This window comes from Thamnophis sirtalis, unplaced genomic scaffold (genome assembly GCF_051295495.1).
Source record: "Thamnophis sirtalis isolate CommonGarterSnake01/CBP01778 unplaced genomic scaffold, rThaSir2_p1.2 scaffold_2, whole genome shotgun sequence".
Taxonomy (NCBI): domain Eukaryota; kingdom Metazoa; phylum Chordata; class Lepidosauria; order Squamata; family Natricidae; genus Thamnophis; species Thamnophis sirtalis.
Window position 1 is genome coordinate 130,821,513 of NW_028261382.1, and position 27,113 is coordinate 130,848,625.

Here is a 27,113-nt window from a genome sequence, read left to right on the forward strand (position 1 = left end):
TTTGTTTTTGAAGACCAGGATGATTCCCCCCCCCCCCCCCAGGTTCGGGATTTATAGTAGCATTTGTGTGCAAGAAACCAGTAAGTGGATGTGTTGTCTTTTAATGTTATTATTCATTAATTTAAACTGGCACATATATCGTGATCCAGTGCTACTCCGGAGTACAAATACACACTATTTGTGTTGTATTCAATGTGATGCATTTGGAATAAACACAGGACTAATAGCTGTTTCAGTTTATTATATTAAGTAATATCAGATGTCAAATCTGGTCAGACCTTCAGAATGATCTATCCTCAATCTGCTGTTTTATGTCTCCTGCTTCTGGATAGACCAAGGTAAATATTTTATTGCTGATTGGTATATTACAAGATATACAGTCTGTCTGCCTTCCCTTGGAAAATGGCAGATATAGACCTAAGGTTTGACCTCAGACATTTCCTCCTTCGAACAGACTGCAAAATGTCTCTACTCCCCATGCGGGAGCCCCTCGCCCTTCAACCAGTGGTTCTATCACAGATTCAAAGTATGGCAAGATGGCAGTGGTTGTTCCAAGGGAAGTAATAATAAAGGAAGAAGCTATAAGAAAGCAAGAGGAAAAAGTGTAAAATGTAAAAAAAAAAGTATCCATGGCAGACTTGAGATGGAAACCACTTAGGAGGTTTAATAGGTTTAATATAGAAAATGCATAGAGTAGAATTAATGATTGTTTAGGTTAGGAAGGTGACTTAAAGTTGGGCTACAGCAAATGATAAAACTTTCGTGCCAGTTGAAGAGAAAGAAGCCAGGGTGAAATAGTTTTCAGAACCAATTGGAAGTAGAAGCAGAGAACTGACAATTAAATTCAGATAGAGGAATAAGTGTCTTACACGCAAATGATCTATTATTCCAAAGCATTAATTACTTATAATTTCTTACCTGGTAAGGCTCAAATATTTCTCAAATATTTCCTTAACATTGGGGATAATTGAGATTTTCAAGATTGATGTCAGCAGATCAAATGTGGAAATTGAAGACATGCAAGCTAACACTATGGTTTATTACCAGGCTATAGTAGAAATCTTCCAGGTCCAAATGTCTGTCCCTTCTCCGACTTTTATCTTGATGGGACCTGGGTAGCATCATGTCTGAAATGCTTACGCTCAACTCAACACTTCTGATGAAGATTCAAATTTCTTCTATGTTATTTTGATTGCAGCTTTTCCTCCTGTTCCTCATATAATCTCTTCTATTCATTATGCTGACAAATTAAACATTCAAAACTTGGAACATTATTGCAAAAAAAAAAAAAAGATGACGAATCTCAATAGTTGTCACCAAATAATATAATAAAATGTCAGTCAGAGCCTTGGGTTCTTGTTAAAAAAAAATCTCACTTGATGCCTCAATCTCCAGGTCTGCAGGTGTTTCTTCAGAAAGTGGAACTAGTACAGGCAAAGGCATGTTGTTCCATGGTAGGAAGAAGGTAGTTTCCCCAGACAATTTCCCTTTCCCCCATTCTACAAGAAGATACAATTCATTTACTACTAATACTTGCCAATTGTTCAAGTATTGTTTTCAAAAGACTTCAACAACTTGTGAAGTAGGAGAGAGACAGCCTGCATCTTAATATATTACTAGATGTCCAACCAATACTAAATAAAATTCTTACTCTCAAGTTTGGAAATTATTTTACATTGATGAAAATTAAAATTAGTTTTAAATTTTGGCTTTTTAGCAGCCCCATCATATTCTCAAGTCTTATTTAGTAAGGCTGTGCAATGTTTCAGATTTCTCCTTTTAAAAGAGCTGTAGAGTATGAGGGAGCACAAAAGAGCCATGAAGGTCTATAAAGCATCTTAAATCAGCCACATATGTTCCATGAAGAGCTGGGTGACTTTGAAATGTTGCAGCCAGGGGCAACATTTGTACTTCCAAGTGCCCAGGAATGGGTCTTGGAGATGCTTATTAATATTTAATATTACTTTAATATTTATCTTATGATTACTCACAATTCCAATATTTTTAACATTTTAACAAATGTATATGTGTTTTTTCCACAAGTGAAACTGAATCTATCTTTTCAGTTTCATTGTTTTTTCAGCCACTTTTCTAGCCTATCCAAATAATTCTGATTTTTTAAAAGATTACTAATTGTATCATCCATCTGATAAATATTTCCTTTACCTCATCCAAGTCAAAAGTTTTAACAAGAAGAAGGACCAAAACAGCCCTGTAGTATTCTACTTATTATTGTACTTCACTCTGATGAGGAACTGTTTTAACATTCTCCGACTATGGTTTGCATGTCCCCTTAATAGATATGCCACACTTAATTAACTTCCTATTCAGGATGTCTTGATGCTTCTGTTAAGAGGAACAAATATGCCGAGTCTTTCACAATCAACAGTTAATTAAAAAATTAAGAAAGGAATATTGATTCTTTGGTTCTTTTCACATTTTAGGATTTCTTAAAGATGAGAAGTTTGGTCAGACCAGTAGCAGATTTCTTATTACTCTTAACAAGGAATCTCTGGCATTCGATATCTGAACACGTTCTAGGCCAGTAGATATTTCCTATGTTTCTACCAAGCCTGACCAGGAATCCTATTCCTTCAGTCTGCTCTTCATAATTGCGTACTGGGACACACATTATTTAATTAGCTATTTATATCTCATCTTTATTATTTTTATAAGTAACTTAAGAAGGTGAATGTACCCTAATACTGCTTCTTCCTCCTATTTTCCTCATAACAACAACCATGTGAGATGAGTTGGGTTGAGAAAATGTGATTGGCTCAAGGTCACCCAGTTGGCTTTCATATCTAAGGCAGGGTTAGAACTCCTGGTTTCTAGGTCAGCATCCGACTCCTATCCTCTTTCCAGCAAAAACTTACTTTTAAGTCAATGTAGGAGTTACTTGGTTCTGCCTATGTTTCCCATTCACATTTTCACTTAGCAAGCGATACACTTTTTCTGTTCCTTAAACACACCTGGCAAAGCTCTTTTTTTGTTGCTGTTTTAATATTTTCAGCTCATTCGATGGGTAATATTTTCCAATACAATCCCTAAAATCTGAGTTAGTTCCACATTTCCTTGGACATATTTAGTTTTCTACAAGGATTAATAATTATGTTTTAGTATTTTTTATTTTTATTTTAATTCTCACCTAATGACTTTATTTGCCAATAGCTTTTCTACCCATAGAGAAAGATTCTTTAAGATATAACAATTATATACACAATGAAAGTTTTATTAACAAAATTCTAGGTAACATAGAACAAGCATTTCTACAATGCTTTTGTTCTTAAAGAACATTTAGGAAAACAAAATATCTAATCAGAATAATGCTCACAACTATTTAGTAGAAATTAGACTATTGCTTTGCTATGAAGACCAGATTCATTATATTAAAACATATCAAAGAGATGCAATAATAAGATGTAATAAAGCATCTGCAGGAATGTGTGAAAACTTTAATACAACAAATATGTGGGTTCTTTGGTGAATAGGATGCATATTAAGTTACACTAACAGTTAATAGGCAAGGCAGAGCAGAATCCACATAATCCCATAGACAAAGGAAGAGCTTTCAGTGCATTCTGAATTTTTGTAATGTAAGTTCCATACCAGTGTATTTTAAATTAAAAAAAATGCTAATCTACATTAAGATACTGTATTAAAGATTGATTCTCACTAATGCACATAAAATTAGGTAACGATACAAAACTGGAATACTACATTTATGAATGCTTCTTAAAGAGAATTCTAACACACAAATACAATTCTATACCAATTAGTTAAAAATTAGTTTGCCATTGGCCAATATACTGAAAAATGGGGACAAATCTTGTTCAAATGCATTATCATCTGCCGTAGCAAGCAGGTTTTGACTAAAATGAAGATAGCATTAAAAATAAATCCTACATCATTCAGGTCAAAAATTGCAAATTGACTTGTTTCACTTAAACTATTACTAAACTTAGAAAAGTAAAGACTTAGAAATTGAGATATTAAATTAAAAAACAAAATTAATTTTGGAAAAGGCATAAGTAAATGTTTTTTGTGCTAAAAAAATTTCTGTAGAAAAGGAGGCTTACTAAAGAAAATGTAACTTAATACTAATGTAGTTTGAGTTTAATATTCTTTTTGGTTAATTTTAGAGGACTAAGAAATGATAATGGTAAAGACACCCCCAAGTCAAAGTAATAGGAAGAAGAAAAATCATGATTGGGACATAATTTTTCTGAAATTATTATATTTCTAGCGTGCCATAATTATTATAAAATATTCAATGATTTTTTTGTTAGTAAATCAAGAGGGAAATTAACTTAGGCCACATTGGCTAAGCTTTTAAAACTGATCACAGCCCTGTTTTTAAGGAAAAGAAGTTGATCCTAAGAACATGATTAAATTATATTTCATAATTTAATTAATTTATTAGCATCTCAATCTTTCTCTATGAAACATGGGAAGTTTTCCACATAAAAAAATATCTGTGAACAAAAACTTGTTATAGCTTTTTGAAACAAGAAAGGGGGTAAAATGCCAACTAGTTAACTATAATAGTACACGTGAAACTAGTAATTTTAATTTACATTAAACATATACAAATAATAAAATGTATGACTGTCAACCAACAAGCTATTGTCTAGGTTATCAACCAAATATCAATCAATATTTCCATGTATAACATATTTTCTATTGGAACACATTCTTTAGACCAAATGATTCAGGGCAAAAACTACAAATGAGTAAGAACATTAATATATATGTATATTACAAAAAACCTTAGCAGTTGATTTAAAGTTTTGCTCCATTAAATATTCTCCAACAATATCTCAAGTATACCATCTTGAATGGCACAGTTTTAGGTATCTAACCATTTATATACATTGTATTTATATATCTATATATATTATTTCACAAAAAGTAATAATTGCCCAGAACATTAGTATGGTGCCTTGGCACAAATCCCGGTGGAAAAATGTAGCAGAGATTTTTATACAGCCTTAGCAAGAAATCTACCTCTCATTTTACATTACAGGTGTATTCACAAAATCATTCTTCGAACACCACATTCACAACAGTATTTTGCAGATTCAATTGGATATTTGGTACCACATTCGTAACAGAATTTTGGTAACTGTGCAAGAGAATTTCCTTCACTGCTTTTTGAACTTCCTCCATTGATAGATGAACAGTCTCCACTGTCGAATCCAGCTCTATGTCAAGCATTAAAAATTCAAAATAATAAACACAACAAAGATTAGAGGTAAAGAAATACATATTTCAGTGATCTCTAAAATATTCTTTTCAGTAATAAAGATTTTTGACCCAAGTAAACTCCCCAAAAGAAACTATTTCAGAAGTCTGCTAATATGTTGACTAAAGGTTTTATGCTCCACATTTTCAGTGGAAAACATTGCACCAATGAACTTAGCTGAATTACCTGTAAGCATTTATGTCTCATTGAGAAATTCACATATAAAATGGAAGCCAACGACCAAAGAAAACATTACATTTTGGGGTATTAGGATTCCTTACACTTTTAATACTGATCACTGAGTTGCTGTGAAAATTAAGAAAGTTATGTTCAGGGAATAGTGAATGATTATCAGTGGAGTATATTTTGGTGTGTGTGTGTGTGTACAAATATGAATGTTTGTGTGTGTGTATGTATATATAATATATATAAATAAATAAATATATATCTGGCTTAGTCTGCCACTCCTAGAACTTAAAACAGAAATGAGAAGGAATTTCCCCACAGCTATTTCCTTGCTTTGCAAAATAAAATTGGCTGGGGAAATATCCTTACACTATAATCCCAATTCTCCTGTGAGGTATCTTGTTTGACCATTAGGATTCTGAATAAATTTAATTTCAGTAAGGTTCGGAAGCTATGGGGAGAAAAAAATAATGACTTTCAGAAAAAATTGATTAGTTTAAGTTAACTTCCACATTTGTGTACATTAGATTAGAATTTTTTTACTTGCACAGTGCAAGATACATTTCACTGAGAACTGGTTCAATTTCATTGATTTTTTTAAAACAAAAAAAAAACCCTGATCCTTTATGCCTCTCTATGTATTTTCACATTTTTATCCTTTTCTTTTATCTGGCAATTACTTCATCTTAATTAAAGTCAAAAGATGCAAATATAATTACCTGGCTGAATAAGTTTCAGTACCAAATGCTTTTCTTTTGTTTGCCATCATACTCGGACCGGTGCTTCGTGTCATATTAGTAGATGCTCCCATCCGTGGTTTTGTGGGCCCCCTTAAAATATATTATTATTAGATGAATTCTGCAGAATTAAAATTATCCAGTATTTAGGTTTATCCTAAAGCTAACAAATATCGCAAGCCTTGATCAAATGCATCCATTTTCTTGCATCAAATTCCAGCACAGCATATTCCACAGATCTGTCTAATTATCCCAATATATAGCTGCCGTGGATATTCCAGCGCAACATATCCCCTTCATCCCATTTTTCCAGTCTTCCCTTCCTTTCCCCTTTTTGCCTTCTCTTGGCTGCTATTGATATACCAGCATATATCCCTGTTTATCAGCAGATTTTGTCCATTAAATCAAGAGTTTATCATCACAATTAAAAAAATTACAAAATTTAGAGCGCCTGGCACTAAATTGATATTAATGCAAGAGTGTGGTAAATAAAATTTGCAAAATTGCTATCCACTTTTCTGGCATAGTCATTTTATATCACTGCAATGAAATTGCGCAGTTAGTGCTTTTCAAAATTGCAGAATCATACTCTTGTTATTTAATGTAAATCAAGTCCTTTGCTTATCATGGGTTTGCAGTGTAGAACAAAAATATTAAGTATCAAAATTATTTAAAAAAACCCCGATGTTTCAGAGATTAATTCTTTTTGTATTAAAAGCATTATCTGTCTCACTCAATAATTTATAACAAAACAGAACAGTTGGAATTTATCCAAAGTCAAATTATTTATCATCGTCTTCAAATTATTGTCTGATTTTTATATATAAGATCCAAATTTCATTTCTTTACATTTCCTACTTTAGATAGCATTATCCACTTCTAATATAGAAGCTACATGTTGCCATCTAGAGGATAAAGGCAAACTATTTTACTCTTTAATTTCTTTATCATCCAGTAATTGAACACCATCAAATATTTTAATTCAAAGGGGAAAACACTTCCAGCTGGTAAAAAAAAAGGAGGATAATCAAGAGGCACAAAATTTATTCATTCAAAATGTTCAAAACTATATCACCACAGATGAGAAAGCATTAAAAAAATAGTAGTAAGGTTAGCAAGCAGAGCCAAGTAAAATATTAGAGCCAAACTGTTTTAAATGATGGCTGCATTTATAAATGAAATATTTGGAGTTGCAACCTGAAAAAGTGGGTAGCTTTCTCCTCTGCCTGCCCCTCACAACAGATAGTTGGAGGTCTTCTCTTGCCCTGAAAAATGCTATATCTTGTTGCAAAATTGCACAAGCCATAATATGGAATGCTACAAGCAGAAATAGAAGTAAGTAATTTAAAATGTAATCTCTCCTAAGGTGTGCAAAAGATGCCTAAAGGACAGGTGATATAACAAATGATTGAAGCCATTAAACCTCTTAAAATCATTTTATCCAACTTGTAATGAAAATGACTTGTAATTTTATATGCATTAACACAGCTAATGGTGTCACTGAGAAATGTTATCTCAGGATTATAAAGAATATTCAATAACAAATCATTAATTATTCATAGTTGAAATCCATTTACAACCTTAATCAAATCATTCATGGAAACTGATACATTTATAAGACATTTTGATATAGACCAGTGATGGCAAACCTTTTTTGGCTACCGTGCCAAAAGTGGGAGGAGCACGGGGGGGGGGGGTTGCGCCACGTGGCACACCCATAATGCTATGCGTGCGACCCCTCCCCAGCATGCATGCATGCGTGCAATCAGCAACTCCCCCACTTTTGCTGCAGTTTTTTCACCCTCCCCAGGCTCCAGAGGCTTTCTAGGACTCTGGGGAGGGCAAAAACAGCCTCTCCCACCCCCCTCTGGGGGGACCTACGGGGAACCCAGAGGTTTGGGAATGGTGACTTTCAGTTTGTCTATAGGACCCATTTTCGACTTGCGAAGCCTTCAGACGGCTTCTCTGAAGGCTCCGGAAGGTGAAAAACGGACTTATGAACAAACTGGAAGAGCCATTGGGCCCTTCATAGGGCCAGTTTTTGCCCTTTGGAGCCTTCAAGGAAGCCTCTGGAAAGCGAAAAACGGCTTCAAAAGAAAACCGAAGTCAGCTGGCCAACGCATGCTAATGACCCTACGAGCAAACCGGTTTAAGCCCTCCAGAGCCTTCAGGGCCCTTTTTGTTTTTCGTCCTCTATAGCCTTCAGGGAAGCCTCTGGAAGGCCTATGAAGGCTTCGGAAGGCTTAAACCGGCCCTACGAGCAAGCCAGAAGTCCATTGCAGAACTTCCAGTTTGCCAGTAGGGCCGTTTTTTTGCGCTCCGGAGGCTTCAGGGAACCTCCTGAAGCCTCCGGAGGGCCTCCGGGGGGGGGGGGGGGGAGGGGAGGCTGTTTTCGCCCTCCCCAGACTTCTATAAAGCCTCTGGAGCGTGGGGCGGGCAAAAAAAGCATGCAAAAATTGGGGTGTGTGTGTGTGTCATGCCTGTCATGTGTGCTGGGGGTCGCGCACTGCATTACAGATGCAGCACGCCCACACATGACCCCCCCCTGCATTCCCCCGCTTTTGGCACGTGAACCAAAAAAGGTAAGCCATTGCTGCTATAATTCATTGATAGGAGTACTCATCTTACCATTTCCTCTAATGTTCTCATCAAGGTATGCAGACTAGTTGCACTTTGCTTACATTATTATCAGATTTCCATGGAAATGAGAGCAGGCCAAGTACAGTTCTAGAAATTTTTAGCATCTTGTCCTGTGAACCCCATTGTCAGGTTTCTCTTAGGAATATACTTACCCTATTTGTGGACTTGCTTTCATTACGTTTTTATGAACTGGAGAACTCTGGATTTTGTTTCCCACTTGTCCAGCTGGAGACAGTGTTTTATTTGCAGAGGAACCTTGTCATGAAAACATGAAAAACACTGTTTCTTTCACTACAATATTGACTTTTCACATCTCTATATTTTTATGCAATGTCTAAGAACTCAGTAGTGCAAATCCTAATAGAAAAATTGTCAGCAGACTAACACAGATATACAGTCATAGCTCAAAAAGTTGAGAGCGAGGCCAAGAAAATCAACTTGATAGTCAGGATAATGCTAAATTTGATCTAACTTAATCGTAATTTAATCAAAAGTATTTTCTTTCAAACTATGGATGCTTTACTATTCTTTTTCTTTCACATGAAGAATTACAATTTATCAGTAATCTTTAAATGGATTTGGTCACCACTCCTAAGATTTCGGATCACCATAGGATCCGTCTCCTCACTGGGACTCATTTATTCAGAAATAAAGGGAAATATTAAGTCAGCAGGCTTAATATTTTAAATGGCATTGAAAAATAAGACTCTTGTCCTACTCTTTTAAACAAGACTGGAAATGAGATTCCAATGCTAACGATTTTCTTCTATAGTAGTTAACAAGCCAGGAGAAGCAATGAGAGAAAGGTAGAGAGATAAATGAGACATTAATATAGCAGTGACTACTCAACTCACTTGTTCATTCTTCTCCTAGGAATCTTATGACGTGGGACACTGAAAACACCACAATTGCTTTCAAAATTATTCATCTCAGTTTTTAAAAAAGTATCTTGAAATTGTCATTTTAATTATTGAGGTGTGTTTGCAGAGAAGAACTTAAAATGTTTATTACGGCATATAATCACCTCAAACATATGATCAGCAGTTTATTCACATTCTGCATATTATAGGTTCATCTGTATCAGCAATATCTATCCTAACTTCTAATAGCTTGGGCTAAATATGTTTTGCCCTCTGCTGAGGGAGCTACAAGAGAATGCCTAATTACAAAATTCCAGACAATGGAAACACACACACATATGCACACATGTCCATTACTTGGTTGTGGTAAGCGTGATAAGGCTGGTGGTGTTAGCCCTGCAGAAGGTATCTTCTTTACTGTTGGTGTCTTGTACTGAAATAACAAATAGGTTATTATAGGTTAAATAACCTTCCACAATCATGCTGATTCAGTATTACATTTCTAGTGCCCCATATTTAAGGCAGATTGCCTACCTTTTATATATTACAGTTAAAACATGTTACTTTGTTTTTAACAAGCATAATAACTTCCAACAATAATGAACTTCCAACAAAGAGAAGCATTGCAATATAACAACAATAAATCAGTTATGACCTGTGTGTTATTTGCTACAAAAGTACATCAATCGAACCACAGACCAATGGTCACAGTGTCTAGGAGTTATATTCAACACAGAGCAACGGTTCTCAACCTGTGGGTCGCGACCCCTTTGGGGGTCGAATGACCCTTTCACAGGGGTCACCTAACACCATCGGAAAATTGCAAAATTACAGTTATGAAGTAGCAACGAAAATAATTTTATGATTGGGGGATCACCACAACATGAATGAATGTTTGAATGTTTAATGTTTGAATGTTTATTTCATTTGTATGCTGCCCTTTTCCCCCGAAGGGGGACTCAGGGCGGCTCACAACTCAAACCAGGGAAGGGGGATACAGACAAATTAACAACAACACAAAACAATACATAATTTAAAAACACGCAACAATCATACCATTCGAGATAGGGGCAACGGTTCTTTAGCCCCAGGCCTGTCGGAACAGCCAGGTTTTAAGGGCTTTGCGGAAGGCCTGGAGGGTGGTGAGGGTGCGAATCTCCACGGGGAGTTCGTTCCAGAGGGTCGGAGCAGCCACAGAGAAGGCTCTCCTCCGGGTAGTCGCCAGTCGACACTGACCGGCGGATGGAATTCGGAGGAGGCCTAGTCTGTGGGATCTAATCGGTCTGGTGGAGGTAATTGGCAGCAGGCGGTCTCTCAAGTACCCAGGTCCAATACCATGAAGGGCTTTATAAGTGACGACTAGCGCCTTGAAGCGTATCCGGAGACCAATAGGCAGCCAGTGCAGCTCGCGGAGGATAGGTGTTACGTGGGTGAACCGAGGTGCACCCATGATCGCTCGCGCGCTGCATTCTGGACAAGCTGAAGTCGCCGAATGCTCTTCAAGGGCTGCCCCATGTAGAGCACGTTGCAGTAGTCCAGTCTAGAGGTCACAAGGGCGCGAGTGACTGTTGTGAGGGCCTCCCGGTTCAGGTAGGGATGCAACTGGTGCACCAGGCGAACCTGGGCAAATGCCCCCTTGGTCACAGCTGACAAGTGGTGTTCAAAAGTCAGCTGTGGGTCCAGGAGGACTCCCAAATTGCGGACCCTGTCTGAGGGGCATACTGTTTGACCCCCCAGCCTGAGAGATGGAACACTTGGCCAATTAGTAGGAGGGAAACACACCAGCCACTCGGTCTTATCTGGGTTGAGTACAAGCTTGTTAACCCCCATCCAGTCCCTAACCGCCTCGAGGCCCTGGCACATCACGTCAACCGCTTCATTGAGTTGGCACGGGGTGGACAGATACAGCTGCGTATCGTCCGCATACTGATGGTATTTTATCCCGTGCCGTCGAATGATCTCACCCAGCGGTTTCATGTAGATATTAAACAGGAGGGGGGACAGGACCGAACCCTGCGGTACCCCATAAGTCAGGGGCCTAGGGGTCGATCTCTGCCCTCCGACCAACACCAACTGCGACCTGTCCGAGAGGTAAGAGGAGAACCACCGTAGAACAGCGCCTCCCACCCCCACCTCCGGCAGTCGTCGCAGAAGGATACCATGGTCGATGGTATCGAAAGCCACTGAGAGGTCAAGGAGCACTAGGACGGAGGCATAACCTCCATCCCTGGCTCTCCAGAGATCATCGATCAATGCGACCAAAGCGGTTTCCGTGCTGTAGCCAGGCCTAAATCCCGACTGGAAGGGATCTAGATAATCGGTTTCCTCCAAGGACCGCCGTAGCTGAAAGGCTACCACCTTCTCAACAACCTTCCCCACGAAGGGGAGGTTGGAGACTGGACGATAGTTGTTTAAGACGGCTGGATCCAAAGATGGCTTCTTCAGAAGGGGTCTCACCACCGCCGCCTTTAGAGTGGGGGGAAAGAACCCCTCCCGAAGGGAGGCGGTAACAACCGCCTGGATCCAGCCCCGTGTCACCTCCCTGCTGTTAGCGACCAGCCAGGAGGGGCACGGGTCCAGTACACATGTGGAGGTACTTACAGCTCCCATGGCCTTGTCCACGTCCTCAGGGGTAACAGCTTGAAAATCAATCCAGTGATGTCCTGCCAGATTCTCCCCTGGTGCCTCAGCTGGTTCTGCGCAATTGGAGTCCAGGTCCGCCCGAAGCCGAGCAACTTTATCCGCGAGGAATTGGACGTAATCCTCAGCTCTGCCTTGCAAAGGATCGCTCGTATCCCTCCTATTTAGGAGGGAACGGGTTATCATGAACAAGGCGGCTGGGCACAACTCAGCAGAAGCAATCAGAGAGGCAATGTGTGTTCTTTTAGTCGTCCTAATTGCCCGGAGGTAAGCTCTGATGCTGGATGTTAAAAGTGCTCGGTCTGACTCGGACTTACTGGATCTCCATCGTTGCTCTAGGCGTCTCTTTCGTCGCTTCATCTCCCGGAGTTCCTCAGTAAACCAAGGGGCCCTCCTGGATCCACTGCCTCGGATCGGCCGTAAAGGCGCAATCCGGTTAAGAGCTCTGTCGCTGCTGAGTTCCAGGCAGCAACCAGAGTCTCCGCCGGACTGAAGAACTGTATTAAAGGGTCATGGCACTGGGAAGGTTGAGAACCCCTGACATTGAGAGTCATAGGCTCTGATGATTGTTCTACACCATAGAGATAGTTCTCCAAGATCTCAAAAAAGTGGAGACTCCTTCCTTTTGCTCCCTCCCTCCTCATTAACATAATGACAAATATGTAAAGCATGAGCTCTAACACTGAACAATGAGCTTTCACATTGAATCTAGATTAATTCTATGTAATATAAGTGTAAAGTAAAATTGGTATTGGACTACATATGGAATGAATGGCTTGGCTAGGCTAACCTTGTTTCTTACTTCCCCTTCTGAAGAATGGAAATGACTCTAAACTTATCACAAGTAAATATATTGATGCAATTGAAAATCTGTCATGATTAAATTATGGAGTCTATTAACATAAGGATTCTGTGACAGCCACGATCTTGAATAACAACAAATGGGGATTTATATAAATTAATGGAAGATAAGCCTACTTCTAGGTAAATTATTTATGCAGCTAAATACTCTGGCATATTTTACATAATAAAGAAGACACTGAAAAGACTTCAAAGCAAATAGGGTACTTTTGGAAAATGATTTAAGACAAAGTGATTAAACTTTAAGATTTGTTTGGCTTTTTATTTCTTCAATGAAACAGCCAAAATAGACAAAATCATAGCCTATCTGCAATGTTCAACTTCCCATAAAGGCTTATAAAAATCAGTCTGTATGGGTTCGGTATTTATTAATTACTACTGGTTTCTTACCTCCTTCCCAGATTTTGTCAGATTGTTTTCGATTCTTAAATATCCAAAAGAAATAATTGAATGGAAAGGAATAGAATAGAATAGGAATAGAATAACAGAAGTTGAAAGGGACCTTGTAGGTCTTCTAGTCTAACCCCCTGTTCAGTCAGAAAACCTTATACCATTTCAGACAAATAGTTGTCCAATCTCTTAAAAACTTCCAGCGTTGGAGCCTTCACAACTTCTGGATGCAAGTTTCAAGAACTTTCAAGTTATTACTTAACTTTAAAACAAATTTGTTTTTAAAGCAGTAAAATGAAAGGAATGAAACGATAGTAAATTTATTTACCTGTGTTCGAGCAGGAAGCTTCCCTTTAACTTCACTAACCACTTTCCCTTTATTAGAAATACGTGCTGCCTGTTCTTTGCAGAAATTGATATGTCGATCAGCTGCACTTTCATTAAATCGCCTCTGGCAGTATGGGCACTGAATATAATCTATATTTAACAGAAAGTTATTCATTACTTCACTCACTCAATTGACCAATGCAATTTTGCTCTCATTATAGACTTAGAATTAATGCCTTGATCTCATAATGTTTCTAACAGCTATTTCCACCAAAAATATGTCTATGTGTATGTGTGCTATGTGTGTGTTGAGTATTTCATAGGACTATATAAATTCTGCAGTGGAGGGAGAAATACAGTACATCAATCTGTAGAATGCATGTAAATTATCAAGTTACTGGAGCACTCCATTGTTTTCTCTTAACCAGCCAGCTAAAACTATGTTGTCAATTTGTGGTTTTTTGACAAGGCTAATAAATCTCTAATAAAATGGAACTTTGAGGAAAACTCAAGCCTCGGAGTCTTTTTTCGTTAGGAGTGTTACTTGGAACCTTCACACATGTATTCACTATATTTCTGTCTACCTTCACAATTTTCAGATCTCTGAGTCTTATTTCAAACTTCTCAGAATAACCAGGGAACCAATCAGTTCTCTTCCATCTAATCAACAAAACTCTTTAAAGGAACAGATTCCAACTACATCCCAACTGCTGAGCTGCTTCAGAGTTCAGTGGTCACAAATAGCCCTTCAGCTCTAAATGCTAAAATGCTAGCATTTTTACATATATGTATTTTAATACAAACTGTGTCCATCTAAGTGTTTGCAAAGAAAAAAAAAGTTCTTGGGAGTTCTCTTTCTTCTGTTCTAATTAAAGAAATGCCTGAAAAGTGTGATGAGGGAAAGATACTAGTATATTTGAAACCACATATTTTTTACAGCAGCTCTAGTTTCATACAACAATATAGGATTCCCATGTGTGTATGGATGAGGAAAAAGGTATTGATTGGCTTATTGCTGGCTTTAGCTCAGAGTCGGGGAAATCAAAAGTGGTGAGTTTTGTTTTTTAACAGAAGTTTAAAACTGATTTAAAATAGCTAGTCTCAATGAAACAGTTGCCTGAATTCTTTCCCTGGGACAATTAGACTGAACAAGACCATACTGTATGTGTGGTCACACATGGGGAAGTGTGGTAAAGCAAGAGAAAAGCCAAATAATTAAATCCTCCCTATTAATTGTAGATTCCTTTCCCATTCCAGGTCTAAAAAGTTTTAGTGAGAAATAATCAATGTCAAATAATCAAGGCAGCAATAAATTAGGACAAACATGCCACGTTTTCTGCTGATGTAAATGTGCAATTATTTCCTATATAATAATTTAGAAATGATTCGGTAATGGAGCTTTGTGTGAAGATTAAAAAAAGAATCATGGTATCAGATCTGGGTCCATGTTATTCATAAAAGATATTCTGTATATAATTAAAATTTAGCATATAAATAAGACAGATGTACAGAACAGACATGATAGGTAGAATTTTTTCCAGTCCTCCAGTGTTCCTAAAGACTTATTCTCTAAATTAAAAAAAAATCAGATACAGAAGATTTAGAATATAAAGATATCTATCCTAAACAAGCATCATATATGATTGGTTGGTAGAGCTATGTAACTATTAAAAAATAATAATGCATGAACCTATGCTAAAATGTATACATTTCTCAAATTTAAATTATATACCAGGATCATAAGAAGGAGGTGGTGGTGGTGGCAATTTTCCACCTTCTTTAAGAACCTGATCTACTCCTTTGGCTGCTCTTATAGCTGCTATAAGCTCCTCATGCTTTCGTCTCCAGCTTGATGGTTTCTTTGGAGGTTCTGGCTAAGGAGACAACACAGATAGCAGACATAGTTTTGCAATGTAAAACATATGATTTCTCTTGTACTCAGTACAATACTCAACAATCCAAACAACAAAAGCTAAATAAAAATATTGTATTATTTTTAACCAGTCTATCTGCCCAATTATACTTCATATTTGAGACAAGTGCCGTGATAGCACTTATAAAAGAAAAGTAGGCAATAAAATTAATATTATAAATTAATATTCCATGCAAGCTGAAGTTCAAGTAAGAACAATGCCTGCTTATAATCACTTCTTATTCTTCTGAATGCTTGTTGCATTTTCCCTGTTGTCATTAAAAAGATATATTTTCTTGGTTTCAATATTTCAATATAGTTGAATTAGATAACTGCATTAAACTTAAAAATAATTACTGTTATATTAACTGCTGACATAGGAATACATAACTATATTAATTTAAAGCATTAGGTCTACCCAACACCAACAAAATACATCTAGTACAGAGTGTAGAATTATGTGTTTTGTATCTTTCTTTTATGGAGAAAGCTAAGTTTCTGAGATGCAACAATTTTTAATAGAACACAATAATATTATCTGCTTTTTTCAGTTTTCTTTAAAAGAAATTTTATCATAGACAATCAAATGCCAAAATCTTACATTGTTCCTAGCAACATATTACCCTGCATTATGGGCTGCAATTCTTCAGGATTATGAGCTCATACAATAGCTTCTATTGTATAGTAAAATAATGAGTTTCTTTCTAGTGAAACCTGACTTTTCCCTGTTAAGTTAATGAACACATCATGTGTTTTCAATTTTCGTGCAGATACTGTATAGATTATTTGCCTCTATCTTTTTCCAAAACTAACCTACAGCCCTAGGAATATACATTCTTACAATATGAGATTTGAAACCAGCATTTTGAGTTGATGATAAAGATAAAAGAAATATTATACGGGAACACTGAAAATAATTAACAATTCCTTAATAAAAGAAAAAATAAATCAGTACACTACTTTGAATAAGTTCCTAAAAGCTCATAACATATTTGCAACCAATATTAGTTTTTTTTTAAAAAAAAAACTATATTTCAGCATTTATGTACTTACCCGTGGTTTTATAGGCTTTACTGTGGAAATATCAGTTCCCTCCGCTCTCTGTCTGCTAGAGTCAAATGTTTTCCTTTTTTTAGCAGCAGTTTTTTGGCAAATGGGAGTATGCTTTTTCTGTGAAATGACAGTTTAAAAAAGTGAAATATTTATATCTGGATTTTAAAAAATTCATTATTATCCTGTTTCCATGAAAATAATACGTCCCCGGATCATAAGTCCAATTGGGCTTTTCAGTGCATGCGCTAAAATAAGTCCTCCCCGAAAATATTGCAACACAGCAACAGCCATGAGGTGACCATGCTCACCGCCTCCTGCACTGCAAAAATAATAAGCCCTCCCTGAAATGAAGGCCAAGCATAAGAAAAAAGATGATGGAGATATGTTCTGCCTTTACAAAACAGAATATAATCATTCCATTTAAAAAATCTCATCATAGCAATAGCACTGAGACTTATATACTGCCCCATAGTACTTTGCAGCATTGCTGAGTGTTTTACAAATTTCAGTATATTACTCCCAACAATCTGGCTCCTCTTTTTACTACCTTGGAAGAATGGAAGGCTGAGTCAACCATGAGCCCTGTTAGGATCAAACTCCAGGCTGTGGACAGATCATTTCCTATCATTTCTCATCTTGATTTAAATAAATTCATCTGACATGAAACTCATATATTCATACTTACTAATGCAGGTGGAAAAAAAGTCCTTCCACAAATCCGACATGGTAATAATTCTTCAGGCTGTTGTGCATTTGTATAATCTGAAAAAGAAAGATACATACAATTGTTGGGGCAATAGAAATCCTACTTAATATTTCTTAGCCAACAACCATGTTGTGAAATTCTTCTATTATTTGACTAGAAAACAAAGGTATTGCAAAGAAGCTGTGAGTCACAGCTGATTTCCAGAGGAATTTCAGTGCTATTATTTCCCCGAAAAGAATGTGGAACTGTGGTATTACTCAGATCTGTCAGGGTATATTCCAAAAGAAAATAATTATTTAATAAATAGCTCATCCAGTTATTGCTCATACTCAGGGGATCTTGAGTATATGCTTTTATCTTAGATTTTCAAAAGAATGTTAAGAAAATAATTGTTTATAAACTTATATTTTACAATGTTAACCACTTCTGCAAATAAAAATCACGATTGTTTTAATAAACTAATTGTTTCTAATGATTTTCAACTAACCTAGAAGTTTGTATTATGTTCTTTTGCCATAATGGTAACAGATACTACTTCACAATATTCAACAGCATTACTGTATTTGCTTTCAACAATCTCCTATCTCTGAACTACTACTGTTGGCATATTTCCAGCCGGCTGCAGTTTTATTTGCCAAAAACAAGTAATCTATTAGGAGCCTAAATATTTCCTTTGTTTTTCAATGATGTAATGCAAAGAATGAAATCATGAATGATCTTATATGCACAATCTTTCCATGTATAGTGATTTATGTGCATAAATATAAATGACACAATTGCATTACATGTGTATAACCACACACATTTTCAAAAAGCTATTAAAAACAAAGCTGGAACATTTGGGATATTTTTAGTCATAGATTTCTGCATGTACAAATAGAAAAGGAAGCAGGCAAATGTTTTTATTCAAAATTCACAACATAACATGTTTGCCAGCACTTTGAAGTAGGCCAGTGCATGGCAGAAATAATAGGAATTACCTTTTGGGGCCACATGGTTTTTGGCTTAAAAGATCTAAGAATACCCTCCCTCACTGCCAAGAAAAAAATGAAAGCAGCAAAAAGAATACCCAACATATTTTCAAAGAATCGTAGATAACGTTGTAAATGAACCTCAAATTAGAATAATCATAAATTAGAACAAATTTAAACTTTTTAATGGCATACCTGTTATTACAATAGTTCGGTTTTGAGTTGAACATGAGTTTGTGGGAGCATACTAAAAAGCTACTAATCTAAGTATATTTTCCAAAGAAAATAAAGCAGTAACACAGTTAGAAATCAATTAGACACACTAAACATTTGACTGAAAGGGAAAATGGTGTTCCGGTAAGCAAGCAAATCCTGTCCCTCCCTCACTTTCTCAAAGGCATTCATCCATAGCATCTCTATATGTACATTGTCAATGGCAGATAAACTGTGAACTCAGCCATAAACATTTCGACACAAAGAATGCTGATTAAGAAAAGGAGAGGTACTGACAAGCAAGGGCACTTGAAAAACTAACAGCTCAACAAAACAAATTCTAAGGCCTCTTTGTTTAATTCAAGTAACTTAGTGCATTACCTCACGATCCTAAACTCAAAAATACACATATTGCCATAACCCAAACTCTTTGCTATGCTGATTAAGTGCATAGGGAAAGGTAAAGGTGTCCTTGTTCAGTTATGTCCAATTCTAGGGCACATTGCTCATTTCCATTTCTTGGCTGAGGGAACCAGCATTGGCTGAAGACATTTTCCATGGTCATGTGGCCAACATGTTTATTGGCTAAAGGTGTAATGCTGTTACCTTCCCACCGAAGTGGTACCTATTAATATACTTGCATTTGCCTGCTTTTGAACTGCTAGGTGGGCAAGAGCTGGGGCATGAATGGGAGCTAACCCTGTTGAGTGGTGCATGAGCCTCAAATATTGGGCTGTCAACTTTCCATCTACCAAGCTCAGTGTCCTTAACCACTAAGCTATAATGCTCCCATGATTCCCGCTATACACAATAGCATAATTGGCATAAATCTGAAGAGGGATTGTAACATTTTTCCCTTTTAGACTTGTTTTTACTTCTAGTAGCACTTCAACAAAGTGCTGGTCTCTAGTTTAAATCTACAATTCTCTTCCAGCTTTCACTTTTTAAACCTCCTGCTGATCATATAATTACCTAAGAAAGGCTTCTATTTCTTCAACTATACCACACCAATGACATAATTGATAGCTTCTTGCATACTTGGTTAAAAATTCCAATTTCAGGATGTTGTAAAACTTGAAAGTTAAATGAGGGAATATAATTTCAAATTTGAATACGCCATCCTGATCAAGAAGTTATACTGGCCTTTTAACAAATATAAAACAGGCAATTAATAAATTAAGTCTTGTAAGACTTTGCATATGAATACCAAAATCTCTTACAATTTTGGAGATCTTGCATAAGGCCTCATTTAATTCCCTCAATGTAGTCATCATGCAAACATATACAATGACATCAGCAGGCCAGAAAATATTAGTGGCCATCAGTATTTGGAAAAGTGATATGAATCCAGACCCAAACTTTATTCGGAAGCACACAATCAATACTGGTAGTCTGCCTACTTAATATGACTAAACATTGTATAATGAAATGAATTCAGCATTATAAGAGTAATAATCTGTGTAACAGTCTGCTTTTCCTTCCCTTCTACCCCAATTATCTTTGTGTGACGATTGGGACACCTCCCCCCTCCCGTCCCTTGAATAGAACTGAAAGGTATCTCGATGGTGCAGAAATCTTGAATCAACTCCTTCTGTTCCACCATGAAAACTCTAACATCACATTGGATTCCATATATTATTATTATTTATAGCGCGAATATGCAACACACAGCCAATTGTTGATGGAAAGCAGGCAAAGTTCTTCAGTTATCCTATTTACAGTTCATACAGCCTACTCAGGAAAGATGGACCTGAAAATTTTATTAATGTCATGAATGGGTAAAATAAGTACACAGTACTGTGAATAATTTCTGGTGGAGTCAGAATGGAGCAGTGTCATCATCCTCGTCCTTCTTGATCTCTCACCTATTTTCTATATCTTTTCTTCCAGATTAGCTTTGGAGGATAAAACTTTGAATGATATTGTGATTCTACAGGGCTGGTTCTAGTTGGTGTTTAGGTACAGTAGATTCCTCAAGATTTTACACTTTATTTGTTCCTGTTTAACAACTACATGAATCTGCTGTCAGCAGGGGGCTTAGTACCATAAATATGATGATATTCAGCTATGGTATATATCTCTACCCCAGGCTGACCAAGTGAAGCTGTCAAACTATTTTCCTAGTGTCTGGAAACTCTGGAGGTCTGATAGGAATAGAACGGGCTTCATGCTAATCTTGGAAAGATTCAATGGCTGTGGGCATGGGAACCTCCAAATTTGGGGAACTTCCATCTTTAATAAGGGATGGAATAGGAACTCACAATTTGTAAAGTGCACAATTTGGGAATCTTATTGGATTCTTGGCTCCTGCTCAAAGAGCAGATAATGGCTGTAGCCAGAAAGCATGTACACCAACGGCACCCATTCCTGGATTGTGTAGAGAAAGGCAGAGTATAGTCGGGGAACTGCAAGGGCTGCTAATGGATAAAAGGTCTGTAAAGGAAATGTAATCCAGGAGAGTAAGCGCAAGAAAGAAGCTTTAAATAATCCTACCTTAACTCTGACTGGTATAAGAGAAAAAAGAGAAACTTTGGCAGAACACTCAATACATTACTGTAAAGTTCCAGTAATCTTTGTGGTATCTGTTTTCCTGACCCAGTACACTTTGAAGGGTTGATATTGGTCCTGATATTCTGCCAGTCTTCTTTTGTCTACTCTTTTACTTTAGATGATTCCCCCCCTTTTGCTTACTATTCTCGTGAATCTGAGATTTAATTTACAGCATCTTTTATCTATTACATTCGTTCATCATTATCTCTGCCTCCCTGTACAAACCAGAAAGGCCTTGCTCATAATCATGCCTTGGTTGCCCCTTGCTTGGACTACTAAATGTATACATAGGATTTTCTTTGAATACTATGTTGTAGATATAACTGGTTCAGAACCATGTGACAGCACCAATTTGTCAACTGTTCTGACTCTCAGCAGGCTTCCAGGTGTAATTCAAGGTGCTGGTTACCACCTATAAATTTCTGCATGGCGCAGAGACATGTTATTTGTGGGTCTATTTCTGATTATTTTTAATCTAACAGGGTAGGCATCTTTCAACGAAACAGTTTTTGCTGCAGCCTTTGTCCCACCCATGTCCAGATTGTCTTGACCCTGTTGGTCTTTTATGAGGCTATAAAATCCTGGCTGTTCTCCCAGGCGTTTTAGATGAGCCCATATTATAATGGTTTAGGGCAGTGATAGCTAACCTTTTCCAGACAAATTTGTGGGCCCTGCCCCCCGCGCATGCGTGGTAGAAATCTAAAGACCAGCATCGCGGTGGAGCTGAATTTGTGTGCCCACAGAGTGTGCTGGGTGCCACCTCTGGCATGTGTGCCATAGGTTCACCATCACGGTTTTAGGGAAATTATAGTGATTTACCTTCATTTATTTTTGTTATTTTTGGTGGCTGTTTTAACTCAGTAATATGTAAAGCACAAATTTTATTATACTACAATTTTGGTTCATTAAATGGTGTGGTTTTAAAATAACATGGAAGTATCTCCATGTATTTGTTGAGTTTTTCTGACTATATGATACTTGATCTAGTAGACTTTCTGTCAGCAGAATAGGAAAATCCTCTGGAGCAAATTGAGGACCAGAGAAGCTGCCAACAAAAAAAAAATCTGTGGAAATTGTTTCCGTTTTACTAATCAAAACATTTATTAGATGTAATATCATTTTTCTGAGAAATAATTGGATATCATTCGCAGAAATGTATGTGCAGGGTATTACTGCTTTTTCCATACAATCTATATTTTATTCTAGAACCGAAATATAAGCTATAATGAACCATCAAATTGGAATGGGCCATTTAGACCACTTAGCCGTAAGTTGTGCCTAAGGCAGCAATCCAAATTAAAAACTTTCTCTGATGGTTGTTTGTCTTCTGTTTGAACACATCCAGCAAAGAGGTCCATCATGCTTTCTAGGAGGCTCTGTGTTTAAAAAAACATTCTAATATTATTTTAATAAATATTTAAAAATACAATGTAAGAAACATGAAAGGAAAGTAGTAAACTGAATAGATGGTTTAAATTTGGTTTCTTTTCATAGGTTTTTCTAATATGTAAGCAGTATTTACTTTTCTGATGTATAACACAATCATTCTTATGAGTCCATTTGAGTTGAGTATTTATAAAAATGAAATTAATAAATCATTTGAAATTAATAAATCATTTGGCACTCTAGTATGAACAGATCAGATCGTTTTCTGTGTCATATTCTTCAAATAGTAGGAAAGGGCTTTTTTGTTCTTGTCAGTTGTTTAATTTGGGACCAGGTTATTTAACAATTTTCCCAACAAAATAGTAGAAAGTACACTCAAAGGTGACACATCTTTTGAGTGCACAACACATCAGGCTTCCATATACAAAGTTGTGTCCTGTTTCACCAGGCCTTTCTAGACAAGCTTAGAATACAATAGACAAAACTATTCTATTCTCTGGCCAGTTGTTTTGGTTGTCACAAAGTAGCTATTATTTTGGACAGGGCCTCAGCTTCCCTGATCTCTTGGGTTTGTTTCTGCCCACTCTATTTACCCATTCCCTTTAATGCTATCTTCTTTTCTTCCTCATCTGTCTTCTTATTCTGTCCTCTGTCACAGCAGCACATAAAGGCCCTAGACTGCAATATTCCACCACACGCATGGTCTTGCGGACACCAAAACTTAAAATTACAGGGCGGGGCATAACCTTTTCCTAGGGGGTCACAGCAACACTTGTAATAACAACACAAATAATTCATACACCATTCGAAAGCCCATCAAAAACTGAGTTTATTGACACGATTTAATAGTCAGTATGACCACCATTAGCCCTTAGAACAGCATTCAAACGAGGTGGATAAGAACACAACAAATCTTCAAACAGTTCCGTTCGATTTTCCAGATTTTCCAGAGGGCGGGGCATAACCTTTTCCTAGGGGGTCACAGCAAGATCGACAGCAGTTTACAACTTCTGCGACACCTCATTTTAAAGCCCATAAAAAACTGAATTGAATGAGCTATTAAATGTTAAATTTGTTTCGGTTGAAACTTTGAGAATGAATTTGGAAACTGTGTTGAAAAATCTGGAAAATCGAACGGAACTGTTTGAAGATTTGTTGTGTTCTTATCCACCTCGTTTGAATGCTGTTCGAAGGGCTAATGGTGGTCATACTGACTATTAAATCGTGTCAATAAACTCAGTTTTTGATGGGCTTTCGAATGGTGTATGAATTATTTGTGTTGTTATTACAAGTGTTGCTGTGACCCCCTAGGAAAAGGTTATGCCCCACCCTGTATACAGAACCCAAGCTCAGCTTACTACTTCTTCTCCTGCAATCACTATTAGATACAGGTGAAACTCGAAAAATTAGACTATCGTAGCGGCCTTCAGCTCTTGTGCATTGTTCAATCTCATGTCTCTCATCTTTCTCTTGGCAATGCTCCATAGATTCTCTATGGGGTTCAGGTCAGGTGAGTTTGCTGGCCAATCAAGCACAGTAATCCCACGGTCATTGAACCAGGTTTTGGTGCTTTTGGCAGTGTGAGCAGGTGCCAAGTCCCGCTGGAAAATGAAGTCAGCATCCCCATAAAGCTTGTCTGCGGAAGGAAGAATGAAGTGCTCCAAAATCTCCTGGTAGACGGCTGTGTTGACCCTGGTCTTAATGAAGCACAGTGGTCCAAAGTCCTGTTGCTCAGTGGTCGAAAGACCTCTTTTCTGATGAGAGCAACTTTTGCGTCTCATTTGGAAACCAAGGACCCAGAATATGGAGGAAGAATGGAGAGGCCCATAAAGCACAGTAATCCCACGATCATTGAACCAGTTTTTGGTGCTTTTGGCAAAAGTTGCTCTCATCAGAAAAAAGAACTTTGGACCAAGGAGCAACAGGACTTTGGACCACTGTGCTTCGTTAAGACCAGGGTCAACGCAGCCATCTACCAGGAGATTTTGGAGTACTTCATGCTTCCTTCCACAGACAATCTTTATGGGGATGCTGACTTCATTTTCCAGTGGGACTTGGCACCTGCTCACACTGCCAAAAGCACCAAAACCTGGTTCAATGACCGTGGGATTACTGTGCTTGATTGGCCAGCAAACTCATCTGACCTGAACCCCATAGAGAATCTATGGAGCATTGCCAAGAGAAAGATGAGAGACATGAGAGTGAACAATGCACAAGAGCTGAAGGCGCTACTGAAGCATCCTGGTCTTCCATAATACCTCAGTATCTGGATGGCATCATAAGATGGAATAGAAGTGCACTGCTAATCAACTAATTTACCTAAATTGGCATAAAGTTAATATCAACAATTCTGAAGAGAACTGAAGAGCAGGCTATTAAAATGGTATTAATTTAGTTCCAAATCAAATTCATAGGCTTACAGCCTTGTTAGATATACTTGGTGTGATACCATAGTGAGATCAGTTTAACATTCCTTTTCTTTGTCAAACTGCATATTAAAAAAAAAAAACAGTTGAAACCCCAGAAATACTGTAATTAGATCTGATTTTCTGATATTGAATCAATGTAAAATATAAGTCAGGTTCATAAAACATGCATTTTAGCTTTTAGTATAAATATTTTAATAACCATCTTCAACACTTAGATTGAAGATACACATTTGGGGTTCATTTTATCGCTCACAAATAGATATATGCATAAATCTCCACATATTTTAAACACAAACTTACCTAAAGTAATCCCATGTACCAAAATAACAGTTTTTCAGTCTGTATTCAGTGCCTCACTTTAAAAGAAGTTTATACAGACTGCTTTTTTAAAATAAAAATACTTTCTCCTGCACTACATATAAAATAAAAAACATAATTAATACGAAAAACATTGCTGATTTTGATTCATGAAATAAGAGAGGCCGAAAATCAATTCAAGCCAATCCACACAAAGAACAACAGAGATGCCAACACACTTTAAATAGTGCTGTCATCATCCTCAGCAAGATTAAATGAGGATTCTGTTGACTAAATGTGGCAAGAAAGCTTTGCCAAACCCATGTCTACTACAGGGTAGGTTTTCAAAACCAACAAAGGGCTCTTTCCAAAGAGTAAACTAAGAGTTTAGTAGGCCTTTTCCACAAATGACAATAAAATCCCTCTCCCCCCTTCTTTTTTCCTCTTTGCATCACTAATTGAATACAAACCCTCAACTGGCTCAAATACATACTTACATTAAAAACAGTTCTTTCAGGATTTCCATGCTAATATTCGTCATATGCATGCTAGTCCCAACTTTCCCTAGCATCACTTCTGAAAACACATTACAAATGGGCAGGAAAAAAAGAGAGAAGAAAGCGAATTCACAGACATCCACTCACCGTTTTCACCGCCCCCCGCCCCTCCACTACCTGTGCCCCAAGAGCGGTAGCTAACAAACTGCCTTAATCATCTAATTAGTACAACCGGAGTTCAAAACCTGGCCTCGGGCTTCAGCCGACTTGCATGGTTCCGCAAAAGATGAGGACTGAATGACTTTGACTGGCTTGAAGGCCCGTTTTGGAACTCACCAGCCATCCCTCCTCCAACAACCCGTCTTCCAAAATGACCGCAGGGGTCCCAAACGCCCCGGCATTAAGCGAGGCGCCGCAGGAGGGACGGGGCAGCGGCTGGAACAGACAAGTCAGCCCCGACACACCCAGTAACTAACGCGAAGGAGACGCGCCTTGGCTGGGGCGGTGGGGGGATGCAGACCCCAGTCTTTCCTCCTCGGCCCCTTCCCGGGAGAAGAGAGGCTTCTCCCGCCTTCCGGGAGGGGGGGGGGCTTCGGCATCAGAAGAGTCCTCCCTCCTTCCACCCTTTTCTCCCCCCACCCTCCCCGGGGCCATGCGTCTCCCTCTCTTCCCGCCAGCCTGGAGGAGCGAAGGGTCCGCGGCTCTCACTCACAGTCCCCGCCCTTACCCTCCAGCTCTTCCATGGCGCTGCCTGCCAGTCTCCGGGCTCCCGGCCGCTGCTGTAGCAACACGGCCACCTCCCAGCCGCTAACATCCCCGGCCTCTATTGGTTTCCCGGCACAAGGAGGGGGTGGAGGGAGGCGCGGCGCGGCGCGGCACGCAGTGCGGATGGGCCGGACTAGGCTGCGGCTGCGGCTCTGTCGGAGTAGCCGCGGCTTCTTTCTTCTCCGTGGTCGCCGCCCTGGCGTGGAAAAGGACGGCCTTTTCGGTGTCTAATGTCTCTGCCTGGGCGTTTTTCTGCTCCCAATAGCTTTATGTATTAGATAACATATATAAGTATAAACATGATTTTGGATGCATGAAATGTGAAATGTGAATGAAGAGAAACGTTAGGACAGGGACGGTAGGCACGCTGGGTGCGCTTATGCACGCCCCTTACAGACCTCTTAGGAATGGGGTGAGGTCGACAGTAGACAGACTAAGGTTAAATTAT

General features: G+C 38.0%; 1 protein-coding gene across 3 annotated transcripts; it reads right to left on the minus strand.

The window, feature by feature from the left end:
* Positions 1–4,235: 4,235 nt before the first annotated feature.
* On the minus strand, positions 4,236–26,752 carry ZC2HC1A (zinc finger C2HC-type containing 1A). Of its 3 annotated transcripts, none has more exons than XM_087706932.1 (9): positions 26,628–26,752; positions 17,537–17,613; positions 16,852–16,968; positions 15,619–15,760; positions 13,888–14,036; positions 10,026–10,101; positions 8,961–9,063; positions 6,151–6,261; positions 4,236–5,204 (listed from the first exon to the last, which is right to left on the minus strand). In XM_087706932.1, the coding sequence occupies exons 1-9, from the start codon at positions 26,641–26,643 to the stop codon at positions 5,033–5,035; spliced, it is 963 nt and encodes a 320-aa protein (XP_087563058.1). In that variant the 5' UTR covers positions 26,644–26,752; the 3' UTR covers positions 4,236–5,032. The 3 variants fall into 3 exon arrangements, with proteins under 3 accessions (XP_087563058.1, XP_087563056.1, XP_087563059.1); XM_087706930.1 differs by having other exon boundaries at positions 26,609–26,741; XM_087706933.1 differs by lacking the exon at positions 26,628–26,752 and adding an exon at positions 26,237–26,570.
* Positions 26,753–27,113: the final 361 nt, after the last annotated feature.

Coding starts and splice junctions, on each gene's coding strand:
- ZC2HC1A (XM_087706930.1), bottom strand. CDS start 26,714: ATGTTAGCGGCTGGGAGGTGGCCGTGTTGCTACAGCAGCGGCCGGGAG. Junction 15,761..16,851: donor TAAAGCCTATAAAACCACGG/GTAAGTACATAA, acceptor TTGTCTCCTTAG/CCAGAACCTCCAAAGAAACC. Junction 10,102..13,887: donor AGCTTCCTGCTCGAACACAG/GTAAATAAATTT, acceptor TTGTTATTTCAG/TACAAGACACCAACAGTAAA.